This window comes from Oxyura jamaicensis, chromosome 20 (genome assembly GCF_011077185.1).
Source record: "Oxyura jamaicensis isolate SHBP4307 breed ruddy duck chromosome 20, BPBGC_Ojam_1.0, whole genome shotgun sequence".
NCBI classification, from domain to species: Eukaryota; Metazoa; Chordata; class Aves; order Anseriformes; family Anatidae; genus Oxyura; species Oxyura jamaicensis.
In genome coordinates this window covers 14,598,463-14,613,204 of record NC_048912.1, presented here as the reverse complement: position 1 = coordinate 14,613,204, position 14,742 = coordinate 14,598,463, and the positions used below count along the sequence as shown (strand labels likewise).

Sequence of the window (14,742 nt, the reverse complement as noted above, 5' to 3'; positions counted from 1 at the left end):
CTGGAGCAAAAGAGGCTTTCACACCAGGGATGGGGGCAGTGGACAGATCCTGACCCAAGCAGCAGGTCCTGGGTCAGCTGGCCACCCACAGGCAGCGGAGCTGCCTCATCTGTGTGCCAGAACCTGGTCACCACCGGACCCACGGCACGACTGCTGCTGGCAGCGGGGCCGCAGCTACGGGGCCAGGCTCTGAGATGCGCATCCTCAGCAAAGAGCAGGGCTCAGGTGGCAGCGGGAGAGAGCCCTGGGAGCCGAGGAAGGCGTCAGTCCCCATCCCAGGGGGGCTGCGCTGCCCATGGGCACGACTCCTGCTGCCTCCCTGCAGCACTCGGCCGTCACTGCCCAGCCCCGGCGAGCTCCGGATGCTGCCCCAGGCGTTATCGCCAGAGAGGAAACGCAGCAAAACCCCAAAACTCCTCCCCTGCAAGATGCCACAGCCCAGGCGGACCGTGGCAGGCTCACCCGGGCAGGGCTGGCTGCACGCTGAGGTCTCTTTCTGTTACAGGTGGGCTCTCTGGAGCTTTCGCTTCACCTCGTTTTACAGGTGAGATCCACAGAGCCGCAGCTCCGGGAGCCATGGCAAGGAGAAAGCAGCTTTCGCTGTCTTACAAAGCTTCTGGTCCTGCCTGGCATGCATAAAGAGGGGACAGAAAAGCAGCAGAAGCCCAGACGAGCAGCCAGCGCCGGCTGTTACCTAACATCAGCCCGGCGGAGGGGAGGGAGCGCTGCCCGGCTGCGAGCAGGAGCGGGGAGGAGGCGAAGCTGCGTCATCGCATCAGCAGGGAGAGGGCAAGGGGAGAGCGAAACCAGGCGTTTGCTCAATTCAGACAAACAAACCCAGACATAAGACCCGAGTTTCGCTTCTCGTTCTGCCCACAAACCCAGCCGCAAGACCCAAGTTTCATTTTCCGTTCTTCTCCGCAGTTCCGCAGCGCTTCCAGGGGAAGCCGCTGGGGAGGGGGAAGGGGCCCGTGCACAGCCCCCCCCCCCCCTCCCCCCCCAGCCAGGAGCCCCCTGCCCATTCCGGGCTCGCTGTTTTTGTGCTTTTCACAGCTGCTGGGGGCCAAGCTCGGACCCCAGAGGGCCTCTGAGGGGCTGGAGCACCCACCAGCAGCACCCACGGCAGAGCAGAAGTGCCTGCGGACTGCGGAGGGGCTCGAAGGTCCCCGCAGCAGCCGGGCAGGAACGGGCTCAGCTCCACGTGCTCGCATCCCCGCCAGGAGGAGAAAAAGAAACAGGGACCGTGCCTGGGTCACCCGCAGCCCTCGGGGAGGTCGGCCCTGGAGGCGAGTCCTGTGCTCCTGCAGCAGCGCAGCCCCCAGGGTGGCTCCCCCCGACCCACGCCGGGCAGGGAAGGGGACGTGACCGAGCGCCCAGCGGGGATGGGGAGCGCAGTGCCAGCAGCATGGGGCTGGCCGAGCGGGTGGCTCTGCCCGGCTGGTGGGCGCGCTGCCCCCCGGGATTCACCCCCACGCTGTGCTTATGGGGCACAGCCCCTGCAGCAGCCCTGGAGCCCCCCCCCCCAGCTGCACTTGGCTGTGACGAGGAACCCAAAGGCGAGGGCAAGGAGGCAGGGAGAGGTGACCTCGGTGCCACCTGCGCTGCAACGGCAGCAGCCCCCCCAGGACGTGCTCCCACATTTTGCATTGCAATAGACAGCGCAGCCTTGCTTCTACGTCTCAAGTCCCAAACCCAGCCCTGTCACGGCTCAGCAGGGCCCTGCCCAGGTGGTTTTCCAAAGCTCCTGGATGCCTGCAGCCCCTCTTGGCAAGGAGGGGAGATGCCAAGGGGCTCCCGGCAGCGAGAGCTCTCGGGGAAGGGTCTTTGCTGCTGGAGGACGGGCACACACCTCGCTGAGGACAACAGGGACTTGGACTGTTCTCCTGCCCAGCTGCCCCAGGAGCTGCTGCGAAGGGACGGAGGATTGCACCAGCCGAAATCTGCCTGTGGAGCCGCTCGTAGCGCCGCTTGCAGCCCTGGTGAGCACAGCTCTGTGGTCAAAGAACCCGCACTGGGGACGCTTTGCTGGTGAGGAGATCTGAAGCCTCCAGGGCAGGAGGAGGAACCGCTGCCCCCAGCAGCTCCCCAGGACCTGGGCTGCTCTTGCTGCAGAGAGGGGGTCAGCTGGGGATGATGCCCAAAGCCCGCTGCCCCCCCCCGGGGCCCCCCCTCCGCCACCCCCAGCCATCCCCTTCAAACCACGTCCCCAAGCCCACGGGCTGGCACGAGGCAGCGGCGGCTGCACGGGCCTCATCCTGCTACGTCCCAGCCCCGTGCCGCAGGGGCAGGAGGAGCCGAGGGTTACCGCACCTCCCCACTTCCCTCTGGTGTGACGTGCTGACGCTGTCCCAAGTACAAAGATAGCAAGAAAGCAGAAAGCAATTACTGCCCTATCTTAATGACAGGCGGCCTTGGAAGAGAAAAGCTGCTGATTAGGAGGGACACGGCAGCTCCTGGAGCTGTGGCCCCGGGTTCAGGCTCAGCTGAAAGTAAACAAAAGCTAATGCCCTGGAGGGATGAGTAACTCCTCCTCACGTTCGCCTGCCCTAACTCCTGCAAACAGCTTGGCGAGCTCACTGCTATCAGGCACGGCACGCAGGGCGCAGCGGGGCCGAGCAGAGCTGGAGCCGTGCCACGCACGGTGTGGGACGTGGCCCGTCCCGGCGTGACACCCCGAGAGCAACGAAACCAGCGAGTGCCCGGCCCAACAACTTACCTGCTGCGTTATCACCTCCTGGAAATTAAGGCTGGTGCTTCAGGCAGGACGGGGCTGGTGCAGCAGCACGGCCCGTGTCAGGGCAGCAGGCGCCTGGTGCCAGGTTTGCCGCTGGAATCAGAGATGGCAGCGGCAAATGCCCGGGTGGGGACCCAGGAGGTGCAAACAAACGCCCCAGGGAAGCCCCCCACCATGGCTACTTGGGTGCATTTACCAGTGGCTTCTCCCCCCCACAGCACCAGGAGCCCCTCTCCCCCTCCAAGCCCCTGTTCGTGCCTTCCTTTAATGAACCCTGAGGTTTTTCCTCGAGCTTCGCACCTCTCAGTGTTTGAGCACACGCAGATGCAGCCAGCCTCACACCACACAGCCCTCATCTGTCCCGGGAACACAGCCCCCAGCTGCCCAGAGGAAAGCACAGCACAACCCCAACCAGCCACGTCAACACCCAGGACACAGCCAGACGTCACCCCGTGCCCACGGTGCTCAGAGGACCGGGAGCAGGTCTTTGCCCGGGTGAGCGTACAGCAAACACACGTGGGTTGTGGCTTTCACTTCATTCAGCGCGTTCCTGCCCCGCTTGGCTGCGACAGCCAGACCCAGCCGCAATAAACCAGCGAGACTCTTTCCAAAAAAATATTTATTAGCTCCTTGAAGTGACCTGTCATTGCTGCTGCCAGATCGAGTTCATAGAAAACCCCCACTCCAAGCACCCAGCTCCTCCCAGCCGGAGACGGTGTCAACACGGCCGCACGCTGCCGGCGCGCGCCCGCACACGGGAACAGTTGGGAGACTCGCAGTGAGTTGAACCCTCAAAGGTGGAGCTGAGCTGAGCACCCCATTCCCGCAGCCCCCAGAGCATCTTCTCCCAGCAAGGTGGGGGACAACGAGAGCGGCAGCAGAGACACCCGGCAGGATAATGCTGGGGTCTGGGCACGGGGCTGCAGCCCGCTCAGCGCCGTCGCTGAACTCCGCTGACGCAGACCCGCTGCCCCTCCTGCCTTAACGTGGCGTGTTGGCAGCCAGAAGGGCTTTGCTTAAAAATCACCCTTTGAGTAAAAAAAAAAAAAAAAAAGAATCCCAAACAACGGATTTTTTTCTTTTCTTGAAGAAAAATAGAAAGAGACCCTAAATCCTCAGAAGCTACAGCTCTTCCCAGCCCTCTGCGTTCCTCTGTTCCTTGGGGAATCTCAACCTGGGACAGGTCCCTCCCCTCTCAGGCCCTGGGAAGCCCGCTGTGGCCGCACGGTTGTTCACGGCACCAGCACCCCGTGTCCCCTGCAGAAGCCGGGGTCTGGCTGGGGCCCACAGCCACACACTGAGGGTGGCCCCGGTCTGAACTCACGGCTGCAGGTGACCCACGGACAAACCCACCCGTGTTCCCGTCCCACAGGGGTGGGACAGGGAAAGCAGCCGGCTCCCTGCTCATCCCATCACTTCCCGCCAGGCCCTCAGCAGCCAGATCTGGGCCTGCTCAGCACTTTTGTGTTTCCTTCATCTTCCTCCTACCACCTTCGCCTCTTCGCCCTGCGCCCCTGCTCCTCCGACACAGCTGCTCCAGCCGCGGCCGGGCTGACAAGCGTGGAATAACTATTCCAAGAGAGCAGGGAGGAAAGCTTTATAAAAACTTAAGCCTTTTTTTTCCCCCCTCCTTTCCTCCGAACAGGGCAGAGCATTTTGCCTCCCTTCTTTGGGCATCCTTCCTCCCCCTGTCTGACCTGCACCTCCTCGTTCCCAGCTCCAGCCGCTCTGAGTCTCGTTACCCCGTGCCGCTCGTTACCCCGCTCCTCTCCCTGCAGCGCAGACAGAGAAAAGGCAGTTCCACCCAGAGCGCCGCGACGAACGTCCCTCCAGGCCAGGTCCCCCTTTCACTTCTGCTCCGCCTCGTCGGCCAGCGCCGTCACCTCGATGGTGGCAGCGGCGTGCTCGGCCACGGGGCCCTCGGGCGGCACGGTCAGCACCGCGCTGCCGCCGGCGGTGGCCACGTGCGTCACGTTCTGGATGGCGGTGCCGAGCCCCGGCAGCGTGAGCAGTTGGAAGGGGCTCACCACCTTCACCACCGTGCTGCCGTCCTGAGCCGCCGCCGTGCTCAGCACCGTCAGGTTGGGAGCGTCCGGGTGGATTTCCACCGCGCTGGGGAAGGAGGCGCCGGCAGAGGCCAGCACGGTGTAGCCGCCCAGCAGGGGGGAGGCCGGGGAGCTGGCGGCGGGCGGCTGGGACGGGCTCTTCCCCAGCACCGAGGGCGTGAGGGTGGAGACCACTTTGCCGAGAGGCAGGCTGGCGAGCTGGGACACGGGCACGGCCGGGGCGACGGCGATCTGCGCTGGCTGGGACAGGACCTGAGAGGTGATGGCAGCTGGTCCGGAGGTGGCCCTGGTGAGCCGGGGGCGTTTTAAAGGCGTGGGGACGGAGACGGGAGTGAGAGTCATCAGCACGTTGTTGAGGTGCTGCGATTTGTGCTTCAGCTCCTTCGCCCGCTTGCGGTGCTCATCGCACTGCTGCTCCAAAGCTGCAAGGAGACGGGGATCAGCGGCACGCACCCCGGGCGAGCTGCCCCAGGGCTCTGCCACCAGCTTCGCGTGCGTCAGCTTCCACACAGAGCCCACTTCCTTACACAGAAAGGAAACACCCGGACGGATCACAAGTGCAGGCAGCACCAGCACATCCCCGGGGTATACCTGCCAAATCCCGCGTGTACTGCTCCCTCGAGCGATCCATCTGGCACTTGTGGCTGGCCAGGACCTTCTTGACCAGATCCAGCATGCCGAAGTTCTGCACGACGTTGTTGAGCAAGACGGCATCTTGAAAAGAACACACAGGTCTTTGAGGAATGCAAGATTCCCACTGCCAAGTCTTTATGGTTTTGTGAGAAGCCAAATGAAAGCAAACGCATTCAGGCGAGACAGCCAAAGTCTGCGTGAGGGTAATGCAAGAGGCTGGGGAGGAGATGACAGAAGACATGAGAAAGGTCACTAGCAGATAAGCAGCCCTCTCCTACTTAGCAGGGATTGATAAGAAATCTGGCACGGTAGCTGCTTGCTATGCTATTATTCCAGTGGCCTCAATTCCCACTTCAGTTCCTGAGACAAACATTTGGCTGGAGACCTCAAGTCAGCCGATAGGAAACCCCAGGCCCAGAGTGCCAGGGGAATTCTGACCACGAGGCTCGGAGCCTGCCCGCAGCCACCAGAAGCGAGCAGCTGCGGCAGGAGCCATGCAGCTGGCAGCCTCGCTCTCCCCTCCCGCATCTGTGGCGAGCTGAGGTCCTTCCAAGGCGCATTTCTGAGAAGGATGAGCTAGAGGTAAAGAAACGCATTTCCTTTTTATTTCACTTTTGATTTCTATGCAATCTGATGAAATGATGATGAAACTATCTCCCCCTAGTGTCACCCAGGTGTCTCTAAGGAGAAAATCCACAAGCCCCTCTGCTCAGGTGTCTCTTCCCAGCACAGCCCAGAGCCCAAGACCCGCTCCTTACCACCGAGCTGCAGCGGGGGATCCTGCACTCGCTGCTGCAAGCCCTTCATGGTCTCCACCAGCTCCTGGTGGAACTCATGGATAATGTCGTCCAGAAGACCCACGTCCTTCAGGCCTTGCCAGAAGGCAAACGTGTCGTCTGGAGAAAGACAAAGCAAAGGAGACCCTCAGAACACTCAGATGGGAATGGGGGTTTTATGGCGCTCTCAGAAAAAGGGGCTGCACACCACAAGCCCCCAAGTGAGGGCGATTTGCTCCCTGGCTTCTGCCTCCTACAACGGTGAAGTCCTCCTGGGTCTGCAGGTGCAGTGCAGGGACAAAGCCCAGCTGGAGCGTGTACCCAAAGGGCAGTTTGAAGGAGAAAAGCTTGTGGCATCACAAAAGGACATTTCCCCCGTCCTCTGCAGCACACAGAGCCAACTCTACCAGCCAGCACAGCCCAGCTCCTTCTCCAGCTCAGGATTCAACCTGGGTGTAGGAGCAAGTGAGAGACAAAGGCAGCTCTCCGTCGGGAGCCCCTCCTGCCTGGGTGCCACATCTGCTTCCTCAGCTCAGATTACAGCAGAGGAGCGCAAGAGGCATTTTACAGCCACTCTGGTTTCTTTTCTTCCCCAGAGCCACACCACGGTTGGACATTTTAGTGCTTAGAAACAATTTCATCTCAAGCTGACGCCGTGCTCAGACTGCACGCAGGCAGGCTGACACACGCTGGGCAGCAAACAAATAACCCCGGGGAGGTTCGAGCAGGGCTGCTCCAGCCAGAGGCTTCCTGCTCCTGGTCCCTGCCGTTCCCCTCTTCTCCCAGCATCCGACCTCTGCCCCGGATGCGCTGCGCTGAGCCCGAGCCGTACCTCCGATGCTGGTGGTCCAATCGCTGGCATCCTCGCACGTTTCTATGGTAATCGTAGCTGGGGACCCGTTGACTGCAACCAATAGCAAAAAAGAGAAGAAAAAACAACAACAAGGCCTGATTTTTCTCTGCGTTTCTCAGGGGCTGGTTGAGGGATGCACTCCCTCGCCGCGCTGCTGCGACTGCTCCGTTTTTATTGCAGTGGGGACACTTTCGTCCGATCCTTGCTCTCCAAGCCGAGCAGAGAGGGACGCCCAAGGGGCTTGCCGTGCCTGCAGGACTTATTTTTCCACCCTGAGCGTAATACCACAGAGATTACTTCTGCAATCCTTGCGCAAGACAAAAGGCGCTCTCCTCCCATTCCCCCCTGCACACATGCTGTTATTGCTGAGAGCAGAAGTCAGATTTTGAGCCCGATTTCTCGGCATCCCTTTTGGGCAGCTCACCGCTTGCCAGACCCGCATGCCCTTGGGGTTTCCAGAGCCTTGCAGGGACCGGCTCCCCCCTCGCTGCCCTCCAGACCTCGGGGGTTGCGTCCCCAGAGCCTGGCAGCCGGCATCATTCGATGCACAGGAGCAGGACATTGGGAATCTGGGCCAGAGACGCGGCCGTGAGCGCCCTGGCAGCGCTCAGCTGCTGACACCAAATCCAATTACTCTCCCTTTCCTCCGCAGCCTGCAGGGCTCTGGTTATTCCAGCACACCCAAGACCAGCAGCGCAGGAAGCACCCCCTCGTTAGCCAGCTGTTAATCGTGGCGCTGGATATCAGGAGGGCTCAGAACAAGCCGCAGCTCTGGAGCCCAGGCGGGCTGCGCCATGCACTGAAATCAGCATCGGCTCCCCCAGCTGCCGCCACCAAAGCGCCGGGCTCGGCCGCAGCAGGCTCCCTGCAGGGCACAGGCACTCTGCTGTCAGCACCCTGCCCCACGGGCACCATCAGGAGCCCTTGGGGGGCATTTCTCAACTCTCGGTAGCCAAAAGAGTTAAGGAAAAAAAAAAAAAACCCCTACGCTGAAATTAGAAAACGTTCCAATGTAACAGTTACCTGCAACTATAGGTCAAATTAATTCTAGGGCTAAAGCTACGCAGCCGCAAAATCCTTTACGTCCAGTTTTATAGACTACATGCACAAGGGCAGATAAAAATCTGTTGTATTCCCTGATTCTCTTTAATCTTTCAGCAGACAAACCCAATAAATAATTCAGGCAGGGAGCGTTAAATGAAAGCCCATGAATTATTCAGGCCAAAGTCAGTTTACAGCTGGGAGAGGCGCAGGGGGACTCCTGCCCCAGCACAGCGCGCAGCCGGGGGCCGCGTCGACGCCGGCTCCTGTGAGGAGCAGGACACGGCGCCAACCAGCAGCTGGGACGGGGTGACTTCATCAAGCAACGACTATTGTGTTCTTACAGATTAATTGCGGTCTTCTGCTTCAGCTACACAGTTTGGGGCAAGACAGGAGGGCAGAAGGGCGGCTCTTCAGGTCACAGTGTTACAGAGCAACTAGGTGAGTTACTACATCTCTGCCAGGCTGCACTAACAACGACTCTGCCTAGCTCTGCTACGGGGAACCCTGCAACAGAGCAGGGAGAAAAAGCAGAGAATAAAAACAACCCACAAAGCAAAAATAAAAAGAGAGGCAACGTGAGGGGCGTTCGGTATGCGGCATTAGTTACGCTTTAATTCTTCAAAGCCCCTGCTGCAAGGGTGCTCGGATCGCTGCACATACCATCTGCAGAAGCGGGAGTGAGAGGAATGTACTCTGTTGAGGTCTGGCTGGTCAAAGACACCCTGGCTCCAGTCAGGTCGATTTTGGTGCTCCGGCACGTGTTGGAGCAGACCTTAGTGTGCTGGTAGAAATCCAGCTCCCCCGAGTCCATGATCTTCCTGCAAGAGAGGAGCAAGCACGGGGACACGCTCACGTCAGCGGGAGCAGGAGGAGCAGCTCCTGACGGGGACAGCCCGCGGAGCATCCCCCCAGACATCTCAGCACCCCAGGGCAGCGCAGCAGCCGTGCTCCACCGCTCTGCTTCTGCCTTCCTTTAGTACGATGCCTGCCAGCAGGATGGAGAAGGAGGGAGGAGCGTTACCCTGGGGACAGCCAGCTCGATGGGGCCAGGACTTTGCTCGGTGCACCAGCACGAGCTGGAGCAGGCAGAGGCAACGGGCTGGAGGCCCCTTGCCAGGTTCCCGTCCTTACAGGCAGCAGTAACAGCTACAACAGCATCCACAGCCTGCTCCGTACCGGCCACAGACACCAATCCAACCACTACCAAGTGCTCCAGTCTTCAGGAGGCCAGGGTGGTGAGGAAAACCCCCAGCGAACACACTGTGCTGCAGCTCAGGTGCAGAGCTGGCACCGACGGGATTTCCGACCCCTCCTGTGCCACATCGCAGAGCCTCCCGCCCAACCGAACTGCCATCAGAGCTCCTTTGACACAAACAGATCCGAGGAGTGACAAGCACGTGGCTGCTCCTCCCAGAGACTACAGCAACAGCAAGGCCAGGGCACGCGCAGGGAGGTCATTAACTGCTTCAGCAAAACACGACCTCCTGAAAGCGAAGGGAACGTGCTTGCCGGCAGGCTGACGACTTTCAAAGAAATTTTTATTCAACAGATAGAATGAGGAAAGAGGAAGAAAGACCAACAAAAGTAATCACTCCTCACAGAACACCACTCGGCCTTCCTCTTTTTCACAGCTGCACACACGGATTCATGTGCAGAAAAGGAAATTAGGAAGACAAAGCCGGGTGAATTTCTGGTGTCCTCCTACAAGGAAGGATTTTCTTCACCAGTTAAGCACTCAGCTTGGGCTGAGAGGCTGAAGATGCACACGAGCTCTTTCCTACGGATCTATTCCTGTAAACCTAAAAACACCCTTAGAAGAGTCGGGACAAATCTGCTCCCAGCAGATCTTCTGCTTGGTAGAAGCCTTCAGGTACAACATTTAGAGCCCAAACACCGCCATCCCCCTAACAGCTGTGAGTAGGGAGAGACCTTTCCCTGCCACCCCGGGCCATGCTCCAGTGCAGCAGTTTTGATCCCTCTGTGATGCTGAGCAGCATCCTCCTCCCCACAGAGCTCCATGGGCTCTGCTGCCCTGCTCTGAGGACATCCCCACCTCCAGACGAGCTCACCAAGAGCTCCCACCTGCACCTCCAAGCACGCCCCTGTGGGAAGCAGAGCTGCCCGTCCCACTGCTCCTCCACGTGCCAGGAGCAGGGCAGCACTTGGCCTCCAGACAAGCTTGCCCGGGAGCTGGTCCCACCTCTCTGAGCAGATTTTTCAGCACGGGGTTTGTGGTTTAAGCCAGGGACCCTTGCTGGTCTGATGGATGCCTGGTTCACGCAGGGAGGATGGAGAAGAAAGGTGCCAGCCTGGTCCCGTGAGCACCCACCCCATGCACGCCCGCAGCCTCCAGCGGAAAGGAAGTCTCAGCTTGGAGCAGAGATAACAGGAAGCCTGCTCCTTCCCCTTTTTAACTCGAGACCACATAAAAAGAGATGGGACATAACCCTATTTATCAACTAAAATTAGATGTCTCAGTTTAAGCGAAGGACGTGGCACCGCTGGCATACATCATCTCCCCTTAGACTGCCCTGGGTCGAAGCAAGCTGCTGGCCAAGAACAACCTGAGCGTCCTCAGATTTGTCTCCATGGGCTGCCTGGCTTGCCTTCAGACATTCCTCGTGAAGATTGTTTTTTGTCCCTTGAAAGACCTGCCCTGCCGAGGCATAAGCCTATTACGCAAAAACCTACGTGGAGCAAAAGCTGCTTAGAAGGAATACGAGGGATGCCTGCACTGAAGCCGAAGAAACCAGGCAAGTGCAGCGTCACCCTGTGAGAACACCAGGAAAACACCGACAGTTCCTAGGGAAAGAGGTGATGCCTACAGGCAGAGAGATGGACTTGAATTGAGCCAGCATCAGGCCGGTGTTAAAGACAACCACAGAAGAACTCGGTAGCTGTAGAATTGCAGAGAAGGTAAATGCTTGCATCAATAAGCTTCAAATAAGCCTTTGGGGAAAAAAACAAACTGCTAAAGCAGACATAATGCAAGGGGAGCGTTGGTTCAATGACTGACACTGAGCAGCTCACCCTGAGAACCTGTACAGAATACGGCTGGACCACCAGTGGCCACTAAAATTTTCCCTGACCTTATGCCAGCTGGGAACCCAGCTTGGTTTGAGCTCTAAGAACCCCGGGGAACATCTGCAGCCCTAAAATGATTCCCTACACACAAGGTCACACAAATCCATGGGATGGTAACACCAGGGCCAGGCTGTTGTTAAGACGAGCGTTCAGCAGCACACTCGCACTCCCTGCAGCAGAACAAGTGTTGAAGGCTCCGTCCCACCCCCCCGCCCCGTTCTCCCCCAGAAAAAAGGGATCGCAGCTGCTGCTGCACACACACAAACAGAGACTGACCGGAGCATGATCCCGTTCATACGGATTGCCCGCTTCCAGTCCTTCAGGGTCGACTTGCCCGCCAAGTGGACAAACTCCTTGGGACTAATGAGGCGATCGTTGAACTGCAGGAGGGAGAAACGCAACGTCAGTGGGAATCGGCCCTCTTTTTTTTATTGCCCTACACACCCAGCTTGAACTGAACCCGTGAGCTAAACTAAAAGCAGCCTCCGGAATCAGGAAGCTCTCTAAAGAATCGTTTTATGACCAGTCTTAGAAAGGGTTTCCCAAGTTCAGGTCTCTTCTCCGTGCCCACGTTAATCAATGTTATCGTGAGCACTCTCATTCACAATTACTGCACAAGGAACTGCTTCTCTTTAGCAAGCACATGGGCCTCAGCACAAAGAGAAGGCTGATTTCAGGCAGCAGCAGAAGCCATCAGCTGCACCAGTAGCTGTTCTCCTCTCCGGAGATGGAAGAGACCATCTCCCCCATGAAGGAGGAGGAACATCTTCTGGAAAGCCCTCATGCAGCCCAACACAGCGCAGATGCTACCTCAGCAGGGTGCTGTGTAGTCAGTGTGTAAATGCCACGGATGCCTTACTACAGCATCACACACAGCACGTTCCTGGAAGTGAAACCTTGGCCCTCCTCCCCAGATCCATGCAGGTTTTAACCATCAATCCTCCAGGAGAGAGAGACAACCATTCAATGGTTTATTAACTTCTCAACAAACCCTCAGTTTCTCTCAAACTGGACAGGGAAGTTCCCAAACTCTCCGGTAGCGCAATTACATTGGGGCAGCATCTCTCCAGCCAGGCCTGACCTCTCCAGCCAGGCCTGACCTCTCCAGCCAGGCCTGCTTGGTTTGGTCAAGCCAACACATACCAGGTATCAACGTCCCAGAAATTTCTCCCTCTCCCACCATGACATGGTTATGATGCAAAAAAAAGCTTGCCAAAGCTTACTCAGAGTGACCAAACCCAGAACAAAGCATGCAAGGCTGCGATGCTGCCACAGGAGAGCTCAAGTCCTTCCCATTTGGGAACAACCCATCAGGGACGTTCCCCCTCTTGGTGCCAGTGTCACAGCCCACCGCCCTCACCTGCACACACTTCACATTGATCCCAGGGCAGACAAATTTCCTCCAGATGAGGTTGGCTTTGCTGTCTCCGCAGGTGATGGGGTACACAATCTCTGCCTCCAAAGTGTCCTCATCTTCAGCCATCTTCACTTCTCACAGGGAACAGAGGAAGGGACAGATCAAAAAGAAACGTGAGCCGCAGCCCCCGACAAACCACCCGGCAGCGCACGCACGGTGCCAAAAGCTCAGCATCCAAAAACATTGATAATGCACACGGGGCAGGGCTGGGAATGGGGTTGTGTGGCCACAATTCACTTGCACGTTTTTCCTAAAGCATCTAGCTACCCTCCAAAATAGTGCAGAAAAATTTATAGCAATCCAGCCACAGCTGAATGCACGGAAATCAGTGGCCAGGGCTGAAAACCCAGTTCTTGCTAACAACGAAAGGAACAGTGTTGGTAGGGCAATTACACGTTCACCCATGCTTTCAGAACGTAGCTGCTTCTGAGGCATGTCCAGCCCCAGCCGGGTTACAGCCCTTGCTCACTGAATTCATTTCTGCTTGTAGCCAAAGCAGATGGAAAACCATCCCTGCTTGCGCTGGGTGCGAAAGCGAGCGCTGGCGAGGGCAGACACCAGGCACACGGGTCTCATCCTGCACCAGGAGAGGGCAGCAACGCTCCAGCGAGCAGCGCCCGCTCCCTGCCCCTCACCCAGCCCCAGGCTCCTTCCCAAGCCCAGGAGAGCATCCCTGCCGGGGGGCAGCCCGCAGAACACCTCTGGCGCAGGGCAGCGATGCAGGTGTGCCCTCAGGATCCCCCCCGCTGTCACCAGTTCCCTTCCAAGCCCCGTGCTGGAGCGAGCAGGGCTGGCCCCTGCTGCCAGGGGGCTGCAGCTCGGGCTGAACCTACCTAAGACCGCTTCCTTCAGGTGTGTAGATGCTGTAAAGGCAGCGGCGGCCGCGGCGGCAGCGTTTTCCGTCTCCAGTGTGTCTTCATTTATGTCACCGCTGGTAAGAAAGAGAAAAATAGGCAAAATTAAGCAACGTGGAACTGTGACCTCCGTTCTGACGTTTCAAGGAGATGCTGCTCCAGAAGTCATTACTGGTATCTTCTCCCACAAAACCTGGTGCTGGTTTTGAGAGGCTTGGCTGTTTTTCTTTACCAGGACAAGTAGTGGCACTGCCAGGACTCAGCCACTTGTCTCAGCTCTGTGATCGCAGCCCCAGGGCACTGACACCAACACAGCCCACGCCACATGGTCCCGGGGGAGCAAAGGAAGGAGACAAAGAGCCGCTGCTACCACAGCCGGGGTTTGGGTCAGACCTTACATGTCTCTGCCAGCTTCACCTAAGAAAACTCCCCGGAAAAACCCACATGAGGTGTGCTCCCGCTGTGCGCGGGCTGCTTCCCTGAAGCAGGACCTCGTGGAGCAGCACAAACGCCGTGCCAGAGCTCATCGAGCCTCAACAGCAGATCCATGAGCAGAGATAACACAACGCAAGCTACAGACCCAGCGCTCCACTCTCTTCTCCTTACAACGTCATATACGTATCAGATTAATTAAACCAGCTATCTGCTTCCGGCAGCAGAGGCCGCTTTCATCTGCCCTACGCCGGAGCTCTCAGACTTCACTCAGAGCTCTGCTGATGGACTCAAAGCCGGTTCCGCACCACACCACATCCTTCCTACGCGCCTGACTCAGCTGCAGAGCACAGACAAAAGCCCCGGACCCGCCACGGGACACGCTCCTCGCCACCAAGGCGTCCCGACGGGTCACGGCGTGTGTCGGAGCGCTCCTGGGGGGGGTAACGGGTGCATTTCTTAGTGGAGATGTCTGATGGCCGCAGGAAGCTCACTGGACCTCTGGGGTCCTGCAGGAGGGAGAAGGGTGGGAAAAACCCTCTTCTTGCCACACGCTTCCATGGGTTAACTTCCCAAGAAAAAGCGTCTGGAGAACCTAAGCCTGAAATCTTTGGGGTGAAGGAAAACAATAGCCCCAGTGACTCAGCAGCAGCCGCGCTTCCCACCCGTGGGGCCACGGGGACCAGTTCAAGAGCAACTGGTTTTTCAGTCCTGGCCTCCCAGAGCAGGGCTTCGGGGCGGGACTGTGGCTTCAAAGCATCCGTCCCTGCTCCAGGTCCCTGCTCCAGGTCCCTGCTCCAGGTCCCTGCTCCAGCTCCCTGCTCCAGCTCCCTGCTCCAGCTCCCTGCT

At 58.5% G+C, this 14,742-nt stretch overlaps 1 protein-coding gene across 1 annotated transcript; it reads right to left on the bottom strand.

Moving 5' to 3' along the window:
- Positions 1-3,339: 3,339 nt before the first annotated feature.
- GMEB2 (glucocorticoid modulatory element binding protein 2) lies at positions 3,340-13,595 on the bottom strand. The gene is made up of 8 exons (XM_035343592.1): positions 13,441-13,595; positions 12,551-12,678; positions 11,467-11,570; positions 8,767-8,924; positions 7,042-7,113; positions 6,192-6,329; positions 5,392-5,514; positions 3,340-5,222 (listed from the first exon to the last, which is right to left on the bottom strand). Exons 2-8 carry the CDS (start codon positions 12,671-12,673, stop codon positions 4,582-4,584), a joined length of 1,359 nt encoding a protein of 452 aa, XP_035199483.1. The 5' UTR covers positions 12,674-12,678; positions 13,441-13,595; the 3' UTR covers positions 3,340-4,581.
- Positions 13,596-14,742: the final 1,147 nt, after the last annotated feature.

Bases quoted from the DNA above. Each gene is read 5' to 3' on its own strand.
- GMEB2 (XM_035343592.1), bottom strand. From the start codon at position 12,673: ATGGCTGAAGATGAGGACACTTTGGAGGCAGAGATTGTGTACCCCATC. The intron at 6,330-7,041 runs GTACGGCTCGGG...GTCTTTCTCCAG, and splicing joins TTGGACCACCAGCATCGGAG to ACGACACGTTTGCCTTCTGG. The intron at 5,223-5,391 runs GTATACCCCGGG...GTCTCCTTGCAG, and splicing joins GTACACGCGGGATTTGGCAG to CTTTGGAGCAGCAGTGCGAT.